Source organism: Schistocerca piceifrons, chromosome 11 (assembly GCF_021461385.2).
Source record: "Schistocerca piceifrons isolate TAMUIC-IGC-003096 chromosome 11, iqSchPice1.1, whole genome shotgun sequence".
Taxonomy (NCBI): domain Eukaryota; kingdom Metazoa; phylum Arthropoda; class Insecta; order Orthoptera; family Acrididae; genus Schistocerca; species Schistocerca piceifrons.
In genome coordinates, this window is record NC_060148.1 from 60,870,286 (window position 1) to 60,891,841 (window position 21,556).

The window sequence follows — 21,556 nt, forward strand, 5'->3', positions numbered from 1 at the left end:
ATCAAACCAGTTTCAGGACTGAAGACCACAACCACAACCACAACCACAACAACAACAACAACAACTGTGTAAATCAGATGAAAGTTATTCCAAACACATACTAGCACAATTAACTAGTAATATATTGAAACTAAAACTACTTCAAGACTATTTAACAGTTTTGCAACAAGAATCCTGTCACTTTATGCATATCCTGTACAGTTTACTAATACGAATGGACATGTTACATTATTTAAAAGAAATTAGAATTGCGGTATGAATCTTCTTAACAGCAATAACATACAGTTACAGAAGAAGTATGGTATAACCTTTCCAGATGTCACTGTCTCGAATAGAAAGAGATAATGAAGAAGTTGCATTAAATACAATATCTGACAGAACACTTCAAGCCATGTGTGGCCTCAGGAAACGAGTGGAAAAGTTTACCTTGTTCAGTGTCACACCCCCTCCGACAGCACCGCCGAGCAGTAGGTAGCGAATTTTCAACGCCCCTCGCAAGATTCTACCGACAAACATCACCACGCCCCTCCGTGGCACGTACGCACCGGCCGGCGCACGCGGTTGCAGCAGCAGAGGACTGGCGTGCCGGCGGTGCGGGTGGTAGCCGGCGCGCCCGTGTAGGTGGCACAGCCAGCGTACCATCGGCACAGCTGCGCCACCACTGCGCCGCACGAGCACCACTCGGTACCTAAAAAAAGAAGATAGTGTTTATCACTCGTATCTGCCGAATAGCCACCCCCTACCTTCAGGGATGTCAGATGAAATTCGCGTAAAGACAATCCACACTACTAAATGGCTAATCCAGAGCACGGGCCCAGTTCCTAATGCCTATCTAACGGCTTCCAGGGGCAACAAAAATTTTGATTTTCAATATTTCATGCAGTTGTTGACGAAATTTAAAAAATTTGGAATGCTGTCATACTCTACACATTAAGACAAAATGTAATTAGATAGATAAAAGAAACCCACTTACCAAGAGGCGGCAGAACACACACATGTAAAAGAAGGTTATAATTAGGCATGCTCTCAGAGCCAGTTGCTACTTCTTCAGGAAGAAGGGTTGAAGGGGAAGGAAGTGAGGTGGAGGAAAAGGACTGGAGAGGTTTGCGAAATGGGGTAAATTTTGGGAAAGTCACCCAGCACCACAGGTCAGGGGGAGACTTACCAGAGGCAATGAGAAGGAAAGACTGATTGTTGGGGACTGCACCGGACAAGATTTGAAAACCTGAGAGCTTAAAAGTGGAAGACTGCGTAATATGCAAGGCAGACATTACTGCTTAAACATTGTGCATGAGTTAATAAGAGTGAAAAGCAAAGTGCATTGTATGTAACAGTGGTGGGAGGGGGTGGGGGGCAGTGAAAAATAGACAGGTAAGACAATGAAAGATGTAGAAAACTAAAATGGAGTGAAGGTAGAAGTAATTACTGTGAAGAAATGCTGAGACAGAAGGAATTAACATAAATTAGGACCGAGGATATGGTGTAGCGATAGTTCCCAACTGCAGAGTTCTGAGAAGCTGGTGTCTGGGGGAAGAACCCAGATGGCACGTGCGGTGAAACAGGCACCGAGATCACGACTGCCATTGCGTTTTGCCAGTATATACCCTCTGCCTATGCCCATACATCCTAATTGATAATTTGGTGGTAGTTGTGCCAATGTAAAAAGCTGAACAGTGTTCACGTAACAGCAGGTAAGTGACACGTGTCGTTTCACAGGCGACATAATACAGGTTTTTCCAGTTACAGGGCTGGTATAGGTGGTGGTGCAAGTCATGCAGCAGGGACGGTAAGAGAGGTAAGAGCAAAGGGAAGGGAGATAGGTACAGAAGGAGCAGAGGGTCTGACGAGAATATTGTGGAGATTGGGAAGACAATGAAAAGCTACTCTAGGTGTGGTGGGCAAAAGACAGAATGGATCTCATTTCTGGGCACTATTTTAAGAAGTCACGGCCTTGTCGGAGTAGCTGATTAATACATTCCCAGGATAACACTGAGTAACAGTGGTGCACTCCAAAGTAGTTTTTTGGAGGGATCAGCGGTACCAGGATTGCATGTGATGGCCCAGGAAATCTGCTTTTAAACTAGGCTGTTGGGATAATTATGTCCAGCGAAGGCTGAAAGAGTGGTGGTGTATTGCCATAAAGAGTGCACCCGAACAAACACGTTTGCCACGAATGCCGATGTTGTATGGGAGAGAGCGTTTGACATGGAAAGAATGGGAACTATCAAATTGTAAGCACTGTTGTTTGATAGTAGGTTTAATATCGACAGAAGTGTGCAGCTCTACTAATTAAGAATTATAATCTTATACTAAATGTTTAACACAGTATGTCCCAGGAGAAACGGTCAATATCCAGGGACAAGACAGGAATGATCATTTGAAACAAAAAGTCTACTAAACTTGGACTCTAAAACGTGTACGTCCAAAGCCATGAGCAATTCTTCATTTTCAATAATGTGAAACAAATCTCTTCTACTGCAAGCTCTTTGCTTTTCATATTTTCAGAGGTGGTAGTATAGAATAATAATAATAATAATAATAATAATAATAATAATAATAATAATAATAATAATAATAATAAAAGGGTCCAGTAAATGTGGGCTGTAAGGCGCATACCTTGCCAGCTATGAGCCCTTGTTCGTCTTTGCCACCATCAGATATCTCTTCTACTGAATAAATGCTCGCGGCTCTTAAGGTATGTATTGTAGAGCACGTTTACTAGACTTTTTTGCTTCGCATGGTCATTCACTTCATATACCTGAATAATGACCATTCGTCCTGGGACACTCTGCATGTCTTGAGGCAGCATTAACTCGCACATGCAAATCACTACATTCATCCAATTTTCAAGAATGAGAGCAAGTGGTGCCTTCTAACAAATTTTACATATTATTTCAATCCATTACAAAAAAATCTCATTGAGACCCCCACAAAATGATGAAAAGTAGTTTATTTCTAACCACATTTTTGTTGTTAATCCAGTAAAACTGCAGCAGCAGGCATGATGTTTTAATTTATTATTTTTTTTTATTACTGACTCTATTCACGACACATTTTGCAGATAGTGTCCAATGTATTTACAATTAATTATATCAGTGTACGGCCTACAGTGCAGGAAAAGTATCATCATAAACATTGAGATATATGAAGAATTAGTTTTTGTTTAAAATACAGTAAAATTACTGGCACCGCACTCATCCAGTGCTTGGTAATGAGAGCACTTGGCGAATTACAGCAAACTATTAACATAATTTAAAATCTTTTCTAAACTTCTTCTTTCTTATGTTCTTAATGTAAAATATTTAACGTATTAACACATTTGTAAAGTAAACAGATGCTTAAACCTGTGTTCCATACGGGAGTTCAATCCTTTAAAGACCCGTGGATGGGGTCTAATGCTATTTTCGAAACTGAGGTGAAAGTAAACAGATGGGTGAGGAAAATTTGACAGGGCAGTGAATAACCTACATCAAAACAAGGCCTCTTGAGTATATGACTTCCTCTCAAAACCACTGACAACCTTGGGAGAGCCAGGTGTGCAACATAAACGAGACAGGTAAAACACCCCCACACTTCAGGGAGAATGTAATAATTCCAGTTTCAAGTAAGGGAGGACCTGGAGGGTGTGAATACTACCAAACCACCAGTTTAATAAAGCAGTGAAAAATCCAGGATGGAATGTAACAATATTGTGGAAAGGATAGTTGCTACTCAACATTTAGCAGAGGTGCTCAGCCGCAGACAGGCACAACAAAGAGATTGTCAGAAAGTGAGCTTTTGGCCAACAAGGCCTGTGTCAAAAATAGACAACACACAACTCACACACACATGACCACTGTCTGGTTGCAGACTGGCCACTGAAGCAGACTATGGTCGTGTGTCGGTAGTTACTTTCTGACAGTCTTTTCGTTGTGCCTATCTGCAACTTAGCATCTGCACTATATAGTGAGTAGCAGTTATCCTTTTCATAATACTGTTGCATAAGTTTAATAAGTCACACTTGCAAAATATTAACATGAATCATTTGCAGAAAAGCGAAAAAACTGGTAGAAACTGACTTCAGGGAAGATCAGTCTGAGTTCTAGAGAAATGCAATGACAAACGGGGCAATACTGACCCTATGAATGATCTTATAAGATAAACTGCAAGAAAGACGGACTGATGTCTTAGTATTTAAAAATTTTGAGAAAGCTTAAGACAAGTGTTACTGGAATACATTCTTTCAAAGTCTTACTATAGCAGAGATACAATACAAGTACTGAAAGATTATCCACAGCGGGCACCCTGTGCAGTTTCAACAGAATGGAATGGCGTGAGAGGGAAGCAGTAGTTGAAAAAGAAATATTTCTTAATATCAAGTACAAATGTAAGTCCTAAGGAGATGTGCTGAAGGTTTTTGTTCGGAATGTAGCCTCACACACCAGTCTTTGAGACAGCTGGAGCTGCCTCGTATATCACGGATACTTCGTCGAGGTGACTGGTGAACAGTTTCAAGAACCGTGTCCTCTGTGGAGTATATCTAGTGTTCGGATGACCTCTGTCCATTGCTTGAGGACACAGATGCTCCAGGTGATGAAAAGCATTATATCATGGCACCTTTGACTGTACCATTCAGCACATGCTTGAGCAGCAGCAGCAGCTCAGTTATCGGATGCACTCAGCACCAGAAGCACATTGAAGTAGTATTCGTCCTTTGTGTACTCCATCGGGAAACCACCCTACGTGAACTTGACTGGACCAGTTACAGCCATGCACTGCACAGGTTAGTAGACACATGTATGAAGCTTAATAGATTCCACTGTCGTGTGACGAGCTACCGTCACGTGACAAAATGGTGGCCCGCTTATAAACAGCGAGAACTGGGGAACGGATGTCTAAAAAGTAAGAAAGGAACAGGGTGAGAATTTGAACCACAGCTCTGTTGTAGACAGAGGTTTGATGTCCCGGAAGTCTACAGTAGCTACGACAGCTAGTACGTTAGTGCAGAATGATACACATTCCTCTGTACATTCCGATGCACTGCACAATAAAACAGTGTTACCAGCTCCTCATTTTCACACACGTTCACAAAATGTAACCGATCTGGCTTTGCTAGATAAACTTTTCTCTCGAATCTTGACGAGGAATCAGATGCTGACCTCTGGATGCGGCATTCTTTCCTCGCCTTACATGCAGGGAAATTTTGCAAAACGGCAACAAACTGCAGGAAATAGTGCCTGAGAGGATAAGCAGCAAAAAAGGTCATATGGAAATACGGTTGGAAATATGTTCCAAAAGAGGTACACCCACTTGAAGCTGGAGATAAAAGATCTTTAACGGTGTAGGTTTGAGTGACTGAGAGCACACATGAGAACACCCTATGCAAGTGATTATGTTCTGTCTGTACGACTGTACGAGTGTTTTAGTAGTAAGGGAGTAGTGAACCATCGGTACCAGTTCAGTCTCAACAGGAGTGGACGGGGTAGATCTCGGCGAGATGCCTCCGCATAGAAATGAGGGGGAGAGCTCGGGCAACGTCACCCAAAATCCGTATTTCACTTTGTACCACCAAAGACACGTCTCCCTGCGGGGGAGGCAGGATCACCCGCAGGATGTGCAGATATGCCTCACATTTGAGGGACTGTAGAGGAATGACTGGTCCCACTAGACAGGCACAAACAATCCCCACCAGTACATCGAGACTGAACGAGTGCTAACGGTACACTGTTACTGCACGAGTAAGACACTAATACAGATGGATCACTCCCGCTTGCCTGGTGTGTTTTCATGTATGCTTTCAATCACTGAAACCTACACTGTCAGATATCTTTTCCATCTTCAACAGGATGTACTTCTTTTGGAACGCATTTGCAGTCTTTACATCCACACGAATAGTGGACATGGAAAGTGTTAAATCTGGCATTTGTCAGGGGACAGGGTGGGGGGAGGGGGAGTAGAGCAACAATGCACCTCAGTTTGAACATAACTGATTTGTATCCCAAAAATTGAGAAGTTATTAGGTACAACAGAATTATCCCACTCACTGCAAGAAATGATACAAATTAGAAAATAAATATTCTACTAAGAACATTCTAAATGTCATACTAGGAAACTGACTGGTGTGTGAATAAGAAAGTTTTTACAAGCTGATTCTTGCACAGAAGAAAACAGCAACCAGGCACTGATACTATTGCTATTTATTGAGACGAGTAGCACTGTTACTGGTTTCGAACCAACAGGTTCATCTTCAAACATCTGTTCATGTTTATATTAAATTGTTGGCAGCTGCTTTTTTGCAACAATTAATGTACACGACAACAAATGAAATATAAACTAGAGCAACCGTCTGAAGACAAACCTATCAGTTTGAAGGCAGAGACTGTGCAACTTGTGTAAATAAATAGCATTACTAACAGTAGTGGATTGCTGTTTTCTTCTTTGCAAGGACCGTCTTGTATTTTGTAAACAGCCACATTCTCAAAAGTGCAGCTTTTCAACAAAATAGCAGGAAAAAAATTGTTGTTTGAAGTGCCATTAATACTGACACACTAAGTTTTATTTGCAATAATAAAAGTACATAAATACAGCTTTACATTTTTAACTAGAAGGGCTGTAGTCAACAAAAAACACTTATCTAAATTTTGGAATTCCAGAGGGAAGTACAGCTCAACAAAAGGAATGCGTGGGCACGTCTGAATGACTTTCTCCACTGTTTGGCACCAGGACCAAGTCTAGGTGTTCTGAGAACACTGTGGCACTAAAAATGCATTCTATGGAAAAATGGCACTTACATTGGTTTCCACTGTCACCCTTCACCCTTCACATGACCTTTTCTCCTCCTTATCTTTATATGAACTGTTTCCTGCACCATGAAAATCACCCCGTATATGAATGACCACCAGTACCGCTAAACTAGAGGAGTGCAACAATGGACACAGAAGTACAGCCTGTCTTGAAGACAACCTGAGTGCTTGCCACAGCATGCTACTGGCAATCTATATCCTTCACCCAGCACTAGTTTCCCACAAAAAAACCAACCTGTAATTCCTGCAACGGCTCTTAACAACATACGAGCTATCCTCAAAATCTTAAATGCCACCTTGAGGGGGAAAAATATCCTGTTATGAAATTAATCTTTTGTTGATTTCAAAGTACTTAATAGCAGTTCTGATGCTGACTGAAACCAGAGCATAACAGTGCTACAGCAAGCCACTAGAGGACCTTAAACAAAATGTCACAGTCCACTGATAAAGCGGAGTACTGTGCAGTAATTAATTATGTAACTTTATGTTTTTCACTGACAAATAAAACTTCATAAGTACCCATCACATTATCTTATACTTGCTGATCTTGTTGCAGTGTAATTACTGCAACCTACGTCCATTTCAATCCATTACTGTATTTACTCATTCATTCATTGGTCTCACTCTAAAATTTTTATGCCATATGTTTTCATCCATTACCAAATTCATTATTCCTTGATATGTACTATTGACCAATTTCTTCTTTTTGTCTAGTTGTTCCATAAATTTCATTTCTCCATAATTCTATTCAGTACCACCTCATTAGTTACATTACGTACCCATCTAGTCTTCAGCATTCTTTTGTAACAGCATATATCAAAAGCTTCTATTCTCTCCTTGTCTGACCTGCTTATAATCCACATTTCACTTCCACATGAGGCTACATTCTAGACAAGTATCTTCAGAAAAGACTTCCGAACACTTCAATAATGATATTAGAAGTTAGCAAATTCCTGTTTTTCAGAAACTTTTGCTTGCTATTGCCAGTCTGCATTTTATATCCTCTCTGCTTCGGAATTTGTCAGTTATTTAGCGGCCCAAATGGAAAAATCCATCTGCTACTTTTAGTGCCTTATTCTCTGATCTAATTCTGTCAGTATCACTAATATTAGTATTTGCAGTGTCCTTCAGATATGCATGCATGTTTGAAGGAACAGACACTATGGCAATCGACAACTGCACGAAATGTATTTCCAATTGCAAATATATTTAGATTCTAGCTGCGCAACTAATTAGTGACAATGAAAGTTCGTGCTGTACCAGGAATCAAACCCATATTTCTTGCTTATCACGGTTGCCTTGACCACTTGGGCTACCCGAGCACAGCTTCAGGGCTGACCCAAACTTCCACATTATCACTGTGCCATTTCAGGACAGATACAGTGAAATATGGGAATTTGGGTTGGCCCTGGTGTCGTTCTAGGATAGCCGAAGTGGTTAGAGCGACAGCTCACGATAAGTGGGTAATTCAGGTTCGAGTCCCACTCTGGCAAGTATTTTCATCATCACTCCACAGTTGCGCAGCTAGTGTCTAATCACACTCGCAATTACAAATACATGTCGTTCACTCAAATTAGATGATTACATTCCACTGTCATTGTTTTACAGTTGTCGATGCTCATCTTATGAACTCTTAAGGCACTATCCATTCTGTTTGGCTGCTCTTTGAAGTCCTGTGCCTTGTCTTAAAAGAATTGCACTGTCATCAGCAAATGTTAGAAGTTTTTATTTCTTCTCCTTAAACTTTAAATCTCTTTCCAAATTTCTCCTTAGTTTCCTTTAGTCATTAATCCAGGTACAGATTTAATAACGCTGGGGATAAGCTACAACTCTCTTACTTCCTTCTCAATTCCTGCTTCTCTTTCATGCCCTTTCAGTCTTGTAAATGCAATCCGTTCCTCTACAAGTTGTACATAATCATTCATTGCCTTTATTTTATCATTAACACCTTCATAATTTTAAAGAGTGTGCTCCAGTCAACATTTTCAAAGGCTTTTCCTAAAACTACAAATGCTATTTTTGTAATTTTACCTTTCTTCAACGTATTTTCTAAGAAGTAGAATAGATCAGAATGGCCTCGCATGTTCTCATATTTCGCTGAAACCCATATTGATCTTTCCCAAAGACAGCTTCCACCATTTTTTCCATTCTTTTTTAAATAATTTGTACAAGTATTTTGCAAGTGTGAATTATTAAACCAATAGTTTCACAGCATTGATGTCTGTTGACACCTGCCTTCTTTAGAATTTGTAGCATTGCATTCTTGTTGAAGTATAAAGGTATTTCTTCCGGTACAAGGTAACTATTGGCTTTTATATAATGTACTGTGATGATAACTGAAATACACATTGAATATCTACATTTGAGTTTAATTGTTCGTACTGAGGGCCTACTTTACCAAAAAGTTGCCTTATGAGATTAGAAGTTGCTGTTTTGAAAGTAATTTGTGTAACTCATTAGTAATAACTGAATGCTTGTTTTTCTCTTCTTTTTTATTACTACTCCTGAGATTGTATGCTGATAATTACTAGAAAAATTGAGGTTAATTTAGCAAAAATTTGAAATGGCTGACAGCACACACACAACAAATCCTGTAAACACTCATAGCTTCTGCTACCTTAGGAATGCTGACATACTGTTCACATCAGAACAGGGTAATGCACACCACTGAATGTGCCAACAGAAAGTGATAAGCTTCCAGCAGAAAAGCCGTTCAGTTAGTTGAGGATGTTCACATTGGTGAGTCTCGAAAACTTTTTAACAATTTGGGCCAAGGCAAAAGACACAGCAGTGGCAGGTCAGAGTAGTGTGCATACTAATGTAACAAGTTTCTGGCAATCAATTTTAACAAAGTAATTTCTCAGAGGGTTTATACAAAGGCGATGTGCTTGAGGACAATATTATGGAAATGGAAGAGGATGTAGATGAAGATGAAATGGGAGATATGATACTGCGTGTAGAGTTTGACAGAGCACTGAAAGACCTGAGTCGAAACAAGGCCCCGGGAGTAGACAACATTCCATTAGAACTACTGGCGGCCTTGGGAGAGCCAGTCATGACAAAACTCTACCATCTGGTGAGCAAGATGTATGAGACAGGCAAAATACCCTCAGACTTCAAGAAGAATATATTAATTCCAATCCCAAAGAAAGCAGGTGTTGACAGAGGTGAAAATTACCGAACTATCAGTTTAATAAGTCACAGCTGCAAAATACTAACGCGAATTCTTTACAGAAGAATGGAAAAACTGGTAGAAGCGGACCTCGGGGAAGATCAGTTTGGATTCCGTAGAAATGTTGGAACACGTGAGGCAATACTAACCTTACGACTTGTCTTAGAAGAAAGATTAAGAAAAGGCAAACCTATGTTTCTAGCATTTGTAGACTTAGAGAAAGCTTTTGACAATGTTGAGTGGAATACTCTCTTTCAAATTCTGAAGGTGGCAGGGGTAAAATACAGGGAGCGAAAGGCTGTTTACAATTTGTACAGAAACCAGATGGCAGTTATAAGAGTCGAGGGGCATGAAAGAGAAGCAGGAGGTATTGAATAGGATTGGGGAGAAGAGAAGTTTGTGGCACAACTTGACTAGAAGAAGGGATCGGTTGGTAGGACATGTTTTGAGGCATCAAGGGATCACAAATTTAGCATTGGAGGGCAGCGTGGAGGGTAAAAATCGTAGAGGGAGACCAAGAGATGAATACACTAAGCAGATTCAGAAGGATGTAGGCTGCAGTAGGTACTGGGAGATGAAGAAGCTTGCACAGGATAGAGTAGCATGGAGAGCTGCATCAAACCAGTCTCAGGACTGAAGACCACAACAACAACAACAACAACAACAACAATTTCTCAGTGTTTTTGCAGATCTCTTCCACGGAGTTCCTAGGCCTATGTTTGACTAGTAACTCGTATGTGCTCCCCTCAGTAGAAGAAACCCTACTATAAAAGTATTGTCAGCACAGAATAAATTCTGGAAATACTTCAGTTCTGACAACATGCAGCGACACAGGAATTTCTGAAAATTCCTGAGTTCCTGCCACAGAGATACCACACTAATAGAGTGTTACAATTCACAGCTACAATGGCACAAACATCCGACATTGTAGGGACGTCTAACACTGGACTTTAGGTTGGCTTGTTCAAATTTATATTTTATTACAAAAGGCAGTAACTGATTAATAAGACTTTCCTTGTTTTTGAGTCACTCATCTCCCTGATTAGTGAAAACCAAAAAATGCAGTCAGCACAACACTGTCGATCTTTGGACTGTGAAGATTGCAAAGAGAGATTCAGTCATTAAAAGCACATAAAATTGTACATCACCTACCAAGTGATTTGTTAACGACAGTTCACTCTTAATTGGCCCAATAAAAAATATCTCTTTTCTGCCATCCACACCAGCGATATACACACACTACACGATCAAAAGTATCCAGACACCTGGTTGAAAATGACTTGCAAGTTTGTGGCATCCTCCATCGGTAATGCAGTAATTCGATATGGTGTTGATCCACCCTGTCTAGACAACAGCTTCCACTCTCGCAGGCATACGTTCAATAAGATGCTGGAAGGTTTCTTGGGGAATGGCAGCCCATTCTTCATGGAGTGCTGCAATGAGGTGAGGCCTGGCATGAAGTCGGCATTCGAAACATCCCAAAGATGTTCTATCGGATTCAGATCCGGACTCTGTGCAGGCCAGTCCATTACAGGGATGTTATTGTCATGTAACTACTCCATCACAGGATGTGCATTATGAATAGGTGCTTGATCGTGTTGAAAGATGCAGTCACTATCCCTGAATTGCTCTCCAACAGTGGGAAGCAAGAAGGAGCTAGTGTAGGCCTGTGCTGTGATAGTCCACACAAAACAACAAGGTGTGCAAACCCCTTCCATGAAAAACACAACCACACCATAACATTACCACCTCTGAATTTTACTGTTGGCACTACACACACTGGCAGATGACGTTCACCAGGCATTCGCCATAGACACACCCTGCCATCTGATTGCTACATTGTGTACCGTGATTCGTCACTCCAGAAAATGTTTCCACTGTTCAAAAGACCAACTTCTACACTGCTTCCAACAAGTGAGGTAGCATTTGGCATTTTTGGCAATACATGTGGCTTACGAGCAGCTGTTTGACCATGACATCCAAGTTTTCTCAGCTCCCACCTAACTGTTATAATACTTGCACTGGATCCTGATGCAGTTTGGAATTCCTGTGTGATGGTCTGGATAGATGGCCTGTATTCTTTTATGCTGTATGTGTCCCTTCGCATTTGCACTTCACTATCGCATCGGAAACAGTGGACCTAGGAATGTTTGGAAGTGTGGAAATCTAAAGGTATGTTTTGGGGGGTGTCCAGATACTTTTGATTGCATAGTGTGCATGTGCGCGCACCTGTGTGTGTGTGTGTGTGTGGGGGGGGGGGGGGGGGCGGCATGTGTGCATGACCAAGCTAATCACGTCACAATACACAGAGTTACCTTTAACAAAAAAATAAATAAATAAAAGAAAATCTGCATTATGACTGCTAGGGCCTGCCATCTTATTGCTTTATGTAGGGTGTAAGTAGTGCTCGACACAGACTTCTTGGCCATTGCCCATAGCCACCACTGTGCAGCAAAATTGTGCTACACACTTGCAGCCATGGCCACCGTTGTCAATGCAGTACCATGTGAAGGCGGAGCTAGGTGGAGTTCTTTTGTCCGCATTTTGGTGCTATCTTTTCTTTACTTACAACAATTGCACTTATTTTTTAAAAGAAAAATACAGGAATTTGGAAGTAGGAAATCATAAATTTATTGTATAATTTAAGAAGAGAATAAAAGAATTCAGAAATGAGCAGATAGAGATATTCCTTCACCAACACCACCTCGGGAAGGGGGCCTGATTGAATTTCAAGTCCAGTGTCCACATGTGGTGCTATTCATTTTACTATTATCCGTATTAACATTGCTCTTTGGGAAAACTAGATTTCCTCAGTCCATGCAGATCTAATCTATGTTGGTGTTGTTAGAATGCTGTGAGAGCAGATGTTCATTAGGTTATATAGAAACTATTACTACTAGCATAGTTAGTAGACGAACTCTGCATGGGTTTAGAACAATATCCTGTCTCAATGTAATCTAATTAAGTTACATACTCTTCCAACACAGCTATAGGAGAAACAACAAGTCACCACTAACTAATAATTAATTTCGCAAAAATGTTTTTGTAGACTAAAACTAGACTTTTTTGAATAGTGGACCCATTAATTTTGTATAATTGCATAATCTGTTTCTGTTGTGTATTTACACTGTCTGATTTTGCTTGCTTACTTTGCATTAAATTTGAACCACATTCATATTATTGTATGTACAATGATGTGTTCATTCATGTAACTAGTTAACAATGTGGGGTGGATTCACCTCTGGGGTAGTAAACTCTGTGCTCAGAAGCTACTCTTCCTCAATTTTCTGAGCACCTTTCTGCAATGCAGAGCGTGTACATCTTGCTGCTGTCTCAAGTGGTTGTGTTGGTATTTCCACCACCACCGAGGTGCTGCTTGATCTGCCCATACATGGAGCAGAAGAAGCCACTGCCAGCTGGGGCTGTGTTTGTTGCTCCACATGTCACACGTAGACACAGGCGTGGAGCAGTGCACAACCAAACATCATGCACTGGTGTTCCATTTAATTCGTTAATGGAAGCAACAGGTGCCCTTGCAGACTTATGGGCTAATGACAGCTATGCTGGTCCACAACAAGCTGTTTGTTGGCTGAAGCTGCCAAGTTATGGCGCCATCTTAGTTTGTTCTATGTACCACGATCAAAATACGATGCTTATATCACAAACAATCTTTGATCCGTGCACCACTAAAGGGTATGTCATGATCCCAGTTCATCACCTGTACCACCATCAATGTATGTTCTCCGTATCACAATCAAAATTCATTCTACGAACCACCTTTTGGTGCAAACACAATCATAACCAATTACTGTACAGAAAATCTCAAAGAATTTGCCACAACTGTGAATTATAACCGCTTGTTCTCACTCACCCCTCGCTACACTTTTCTGCAGAAAAGTCATCCAGCACAGAAGAGGAGGAGATTGTAGGTTATGATCACCACTACACTCGCAAAACCAAATATACATGAAGTGCAAACTGACACACAGTGTGTTTTCTAAGAGTTTTGCATAAACTATTATAAAATACACTAGTTCAAAACATTGATCAATGTATCACTGTCAAAATCCCACAAAACACTCGACTAAAGAATGAGCTGACGTGAATGACCGACTGCCAGCACCACAATTTCTGGGTGTTACAATGAAGTATCATATATTTACACAGACCGCGAAGAAGCAATGAAAAAACTATATGTGCCAGGCCTTATTCTATCGCCAGTTAAACATAAATAGCTTCAGCCTGGCATGGCATTGGTAATTTTTGCTTTTGTGACAGCTGAAATGTTTATGGACAATGCCCACAATGTGTCAATGAGGTTTTTTTATAATATGTGGATTTGTTTTTACACAGGGACCTGAAGCAGTGTTAAGACTGTGCTGAGTTAATGGCATAATGGTCGCAGAATTCCTGTGTGACTCTGTGACACAAGTTAAACTTTAAATAAGCATGAACCACACTACACTGGGAAAAAAATGTTTCACAAGCTTGAAAAGCTTTAATTTTCACTGGCAAGGAATCGTAATTTATTCCGATCATCAAGCTCTTAACTTTCGGATGGATGACAAGTTCACAAAATGGTCATTTTCTTGTAAGTATTTAATTCTAAAAAAAAAAAAAAATACATAAAATTAAGGGTTTAGTTTTATACTCAAAACGCACTGAAATAGAGCAATGATGGTGAAGCCATGTGACAGAGATCATCATAAACCTTTAATGAGGTAACCATATGACAATTACAGTCACATGTTACAGTAAAAGTGAATTTGTGATGTCACTGGATGCAGCAATGGGGGCTAATGCCGGTAACAACGAAATACAATAAATCGGGAGTCAGCTGTCAATATGAATTCTTAGTGACAATTTCCTATGATTTGTAAATAAAGTTAACTTGTATTTTGTTCTGTTACGTTATAATTTAGCCACATCAGAATTTTCAGCAAAATCCAAAGTAAGACACACAAGCAGTTATTGCAATGAAAATGTATAGGCCTATATCAGGCTATGCTACAGATCAATTTATTGTGACAGTCAAGTTTTTCGTGTTGAGATACACTGGTTTCACCAACTCACAAGCAAATTATCAAGTTCCACCCTAAACGAGCCTTCGATGCACACCACAGATCAGTCTGTCAGCACATCTAGTTTTCTGTCATTCACATTCACTGGGTTCATCAACTCGTAATCAAACTGTCACATCCAAACCAACCAACCTTAGGCATTACGCTTCACTACAGGTCATCTATCAGCAAATCTAGCCTTTTTTCAGTCGCCAAAGAAATGCAAAAGTCTGTAATAAACGTTCAAATATGTAATAATCAGACCAGTAAAAGTTATTCTGGCACCCATCACATCGAAAAGAAATGTAATCAATTTGCATCTTTTACTGAAAGAAATCATTAGATTCAGTGATTCTTACCGACTGCCATATAATATCATCTGATTGGCTACAACTGATATAAACAAATTGCCAACATCAGCATGCAATCCAAGAGCCACTGACACCATAAGTGCACCTGATCACTTTAGTTCAAAAAATGTATATAGCAGATGTGTAAGTTTAAACTATGTAAAAAATTGCAGTCAAAAGTCAAAGCTATTTCACACATATGAAGCTCATGACAGCATTATCAATTGTACCTGATTATACGTAAATGCTTATGTGATGGAGTGACAGCAGATTTTTATAGGTCACTGCTCAAAGGAAGTGGAGCAGTTTAATATATTTTAGTTATGGCAGACTATGAGTCAGTCGAGTATTTGCACCTGTATCATATTAAATCCCCCCCTCTTTTTTCTTTAAGGCTTGAAACAGCCGAAATCACAGTATCACAGCGAATAAAAAGGAAAATGCGATCAGCAGCTCATGCTGTATCTGGTAAAATATCTGATGATTCAGATGGCAAACATACATTAAAACACAACGGTTGTAAAATCAGCACCAGCACATTGTCAATGGTTGGTTGTAGCAAGCACAGAGTGGTGCAGAGTCCCCACTTAACAAATAACAGTGACTGAAATGACAGTGCCCAATACACAACCTAGCTAAAAGTATCTCCTAGTGGCAAGAGAGGTGAGACGAAGTGATTCAAGACATTGGTAGGCGTTTAATTTCCCAGAGTTTGTTCACATCTAGAGAAGACCAGTGCTCATGCTAGAGTGACATAATGTTTCCACGTGTGGCAACACAGAGATCATCTGAAGGGACAGAACAGTTACATGGCTAGGTAGTCAGACTGCAGCCTTAGCTGCAGCATCGGCAGCTTCATTTCCCGGCACTGTGACATGAACAGGGACCCACACGAGCTCTATCAGCAGCAAGCAAGTGAGGCATTGTTGGATTTGTTGTAATAAAGGGTGATATGTGTATAGTACACAGAGGCTCTGGAGGGCAATAAATGAATCAGAACATAATACACAATCAACAAGCCTCTGTCATTGGACATACTGGGTGGCCTGATAGATGACGGAAAGGTCTACAGTAAAAATCGAGCACTGTTCTAGAGGCTGGTATCTAAAATGTTTGTTGCCAATGACAAAGATGCTTATGGCACCAGAGTTGGTCTTAGAACCATCAGTATAGATAAAGGTGCTGTTTCTAAGTTACGTGCAAAGTTCAAGAAACTTACAGTGATAAAAGAATGTAGCTACATCTTCTGTCTGGAGTGTGGGACTACGGCTGGTCAGTTTCTAATAATACAATACCAACAGCCGTTATTTAGGTTTTATTTTTAGGCTACCAGTTTCGACTTTACATTGAAATAAAATAAAACCTAAATGCAGACGGTTCTCACAGTCAACAGACCATAATCTTGAAAGTTTATCATCTTAAGTAACTACATGTTAAGAAAATATACACCACTGCTTATATTTACTATGGGACGCCTTGACAGCTGATTGCAATGGGAATTACATTACATATTTTCTTTATGAAGCATATGGGTGGACCAAGGTAATATCTGATGCATTATGAAAACTCACTGTGCCAAGAGGAAACTGTTTGCTCAGCAGTATGTTCACTAGATCCAAAACAAATTATTACTGATGCAGTGCACTGATATGTGCATTAATGACTAATAGGTGCTTCATACATCACAGAATCAAAATCTGGACGCCAGCATCAGTTAAATGGCGAAGTGCAGACAAGTTCGTGGACCATTCTGCTTTGGCTAGTGACATAATAAAAAAGAAGGTTGTGTCATCACCTACGGCATTATTCTTTTAAATAAAGGTTGCAGTGGCATACTGATCCATTCTGTAGTGGGAGGTGTGCGTTAGGTCACAGTTTGGTTGCAAGTTGACAAAGACAACAAATGTTTCATGATAGTTTGTCTAAAATTAATACATTGTTCTGTGCCCGATGAAACCTTCTATTTGATTACTGAGATGTGATATTTTCAAGTTTTTTTACATGTTTTAAGGCATTAAAAACAAACATCCCAGAGCAAAATCTTATATTCCTGTGCAGATCACTATACACTTATAGTTAAAAACAGTGTGGAAGACAGTACTGTGCCAGAGTGGTAAGGTAGTGCTGAGAAATATAATTATGCCCTGTTGAAAGTGATCAGTCACACCTGCTGCACTGTATTGTATCCTTTAATACTTCCACGAGAGATGGGGCACACAAGCACTGACTGTTCAATGTTATTCGCCTAACAACTTTAAAGACTTTTACGGAGGTGTAAGTAAGTTCCGAGACATTCTTAGGCCAATATATTTATTTGAAACTTCCCATGCCAGTGACAGGAATTTACTTGACTGGAAAAATGTAGAGAGGATGTTACATAAAAGAGAGCACAGTGTTAGATTTGTATATTACTATATATGTGAAAGAATCTGAGCCAAAATAAATGTTGGTGCTTCACACTACATGACAGTACAACAGTAGAAACTAGTTTACTCTTCATTTTTCCGGTCTCTAACAAGTTATAGAATTAGTTTTTGGGCAACCACACTTACAGGAAAGTATTTTTCTGAGCAAAGAATTATGCTAGGAGAAAAATTATACCTAGTATTGGCTCAAATTCACCCTGCAAACACCTCTTCAAAAAAACTCACCCCTCTTGTCATTAATTCTTCACAAGTGACACTACATCTACATTAACATCACACAATATGAATACAATGGAGGTAAAGAACCACAATCATACATGCCCCTTATGGAACAAGACTAGGAAAACAACACACAAACGCACAGCTTACTTGAACTATGAGTGTTTCTGTTCCACAATATATGTCACTACAACCTCAATTTGAGGAACATCAGACAACCTTTGTTATGTGCCACCGCAAGCACCCGTGAACTATAATGTAAATGACACTTCCTTCCAAATCTAACAAAGGTAATATTAATTTTTACCGAGTAAAGAAAGGAAAGAGAAATACAGGACTAAATTGAGATCTTTTAATAAGCTACTCCAGGACAAAGTGTCACAACAGGCAGCTCAAAATAGATTTCAATGCAAGTTTATCACTAACAGCTCTATTTTTATCATCTACACTAGTTCCTTAACAGAAGCGGTAGGCACTGAAACGTGGTAATTACACGTTTCTACGACGAACTGGCAATGTGCATTACGGAAACACAGTGACAGTAGCATAAAACTTACAATATGCATTTCAAAAAGTATTTCTATGTTTTTACACTATGATAAATGTTAGGCCTATCCACACCACTTATTAAGTCTTGGTAGCATCCCGAATTTGGAATATTTGTGTGTTTTATAAAATAATATTGTTTTATAAGATGATGTGCCACTGCAGATGGGGTACCCCAACAGTTACAAGCCTTTGACAAATCGTGTAAACACGTTTGTGGGCGTGTGTCACGGGAGGGGTAGGGCGGAGATCGTAAATGGTAAGTCTCTTGGACACAAATATCGTCTGACTCATGATAGGATTATGTTTCGGCATAATCTTAATGATAGTTGATTCAGACAAACGTCACTGAGTCCATTTATCATCACAGATATTTTGTCTGAAAATGAGGGGACTAGTGCAGCAGGGGATACAACCCGTCGGCTTTGGACATTGACATTGAGGACAAATTTACAAACATGTCATTTTATATGACGGATTACATCTCATGCAAAACAGAGCTGCATTTATTATTCTTACGCAAAATCGAGTTGACATGTCAAAATAGGGACCTCGAACTTACGCAGGATTTTGTATTAATTGTTTTGTAGAGATATATCTTCAAAGACGAATATGTTCTCATACTTCAACCGGTCTTTCAACCTATCCTGCGGATACAATGTCTGCAAGGCACCAAATCGAAACGCTTACTACGAACAGAAAGCCTTATAAACGTTAATCAAAGCAGACAAACAGGTACTTTTAGGTACTTTTTAACTCAGCATTAGAATAAAAGTGCATATTCCGTGATTCTGTCTCCATTCACTAATTATGATTTGCTTTCATGACTCACCCGAATGTTCCTCTCATTAGTTGCTCCATAATGTTTACCCCTTTAGTGTGTTATTCCATTTCAAAATACACTAACATTCATCATCCCTTATCAGTTTGTTGCACATTTTCCCCAAACACTCGCTCCAAGTTTTCAATGCCTATTTAGCATCTTTGGAGCAACTAGTATCGATCACCAAGAGTAGCCCAGTAAATTAACGATACTTCGATCCTGGCGTCTCGAATGATCGCAGAGCTAAAATCGAGACAGTGCGCAGCGGATTCGAAGAACCTAATTCACATAGACGAAATGGAATTGGCACATCTATCACCAATTCCAACTGTAGTAATACACGTGTAAATAAATAGTTACCCATATACACAAGTATGGTATATAACACTAACAAATTCATACATGAGACATATTTTACCACAGAGTAACAAACACCAATCAGAAATAATCAACAGATTGAGTACCGCGGACATTTTTGAGTACTGCGTAAAGACCTAGGATCTGCAACTTGGATAACAACGAAGTGTACAAACAGAACTCAATACAGGGAAAATCATAAACACTGGACAATGTCATGGTTTTGCTGCTGATTCACCTCGTTAAAAATCAGTTTATACTGCCCGTCACGCCACTGTCACGTAAGGTTATCTTCACACTACCCGTCAGGTCACATCACGTTAATTCGTTTAGCCTAGTACCGTACAGTAAAAATGAGGTTATGAGCTACTGTCCATGAAAGTTGCAGTATAGTGTCGTAACTGAAGAAGTAATGAGCATAAACTTTATTAAAAGGTAAAGCGAACTTCATAACTTATCTTCTTGATCAATTTTGAGTGGTTAAGTGCTCAGAAAAGAAATATCATTTCAAATGATGACATTTATCTGTTAACGGAAATATACACATACAAACACATCGAACAGTGTTTATGAATGACTAAATTGATATTGTTTACCTAACCCATTACGGTTTTGTCCTTATGTAACTAATGATGTCATAAATAACTGTATTTTTCTCATACATTCACGATGAAATTTTCACTTAAAATATTATTTCATGAACATTACTTCAACTTATGTTCTTACTTATACACCATACAGGGCTCACTCAGTTCTATTTTTGTACAGCCTGCAAAATTTTTTGCTTTCAGATATCTGACCTCGCTAGTGCAAGAACACCCACTGAAAAAAAAATCCAGGTTATCACGGAACATTTGCAGTTGGCCAAGATAACAAAATACAATAATAAAATAAAGATGAATAAAACAAAGAAGCACGAAATCCGCTACTTATTACAAGTTCATATTTCTTTCTGTTACATTTGTGCAAGTATCATTGATGCAAAGTTAATGTTTGATATAGTTGTTCTTTGTATTAGAAATCTGTGAAGTTTTAAAAATATATGTAGTTGTTCTGTTGTTCATCTTACTTTAAGTTCTGGGACTTCAATAAATCTTTGCGGAAGCACTTAGAGGTTGGATATAATTTTTTGTACCCTAAAATGGTAGCAGAGGAGCGTGGTTGCGATCAGCATTGATTTGATATATAACTGAGACGTGTTTAATAGTGTAAGATTCGACTAATTCATGCAGACGGCTCGTGACGCGATCACCCTTTTTGCAGACAGTTTACGAACATATTCGTCGTGTTTGTAAGCGTAAACAGAAAATAAGGGCAAAACATTATGACTGAAGAAAAACAACCAGTTGAAAAAGTAAATGGCGAAGAAATTTGGGCTACCTGGCGTATTCTCATGAAGCCTGTCTTAGAATGTGACGCTCTTTACGATTTTGTATGCGGATCTTTGGTGAAACCGGAAACAAATGCTGAAGATTATGTAACGAAATTAAATGCTTGGACGAAAGCGAGTTCAAAAGTGAAGAAACGTCTTGTTTTGTCACTAGAAACAAAACCGCTACTTCGACTAGCTACATTTGAAACTGCAAAAGATGTTTGGGATAAGTTACACCAGATTTATGTTATTCAGTCTGCTGAAAATATCGACTTGTTGCGACATAAGTTTCACAATATCGAATGGGAATGGTCAGGCGGTATGCAAGGTCATTTAGCAAAATTTGAAGAAGTACAAGTAAAGATGTCTATGCTAACTAAGCCAATAGAGGAAGCTTATTTGTGTGCAAGTTTGCTTCAGCCACTGCCAAAAGAATTTGATCACATTTA

At 39.5% G+C, this 21,556-nt stretch overlaps 1 protein-coding gene across 3 annotated transcripts in view; it reads right to left on the reverse strand.

Annotated features, from left to right (window-relative positions):
* LOC124720062 (dynamin-like 120 kDa protein, mitochondrial) overlaps positions 1-19,542 on the reverse strand; it is a 196,435-nt gene extending 176,893 nt beyond the window's left edge. For all 3 annotated transcript variants that reach the window (XM_047245331.1, XM_047245330.1, XM_047245329.1), the window contains exons 1-2: positions 19,388-19,542; positions 427-688 (exon numbers count right to left, since the gene is read on the reverse strand). In XM_047245331.1, coding sequence (XP_047101287.1) covers positions 427-688; positions 19,388-19,416 — 291 coding nt within the window. In that variant the 5' untranslated portion in view covers positions 19,417-19,542. The remainder of the gene's footprint in view (positions 1-426; positions 689-19,387) is intronic.
* Between the last annotated feature and the right edge of the window lie 2,014 nt (positions 19,543-21,556).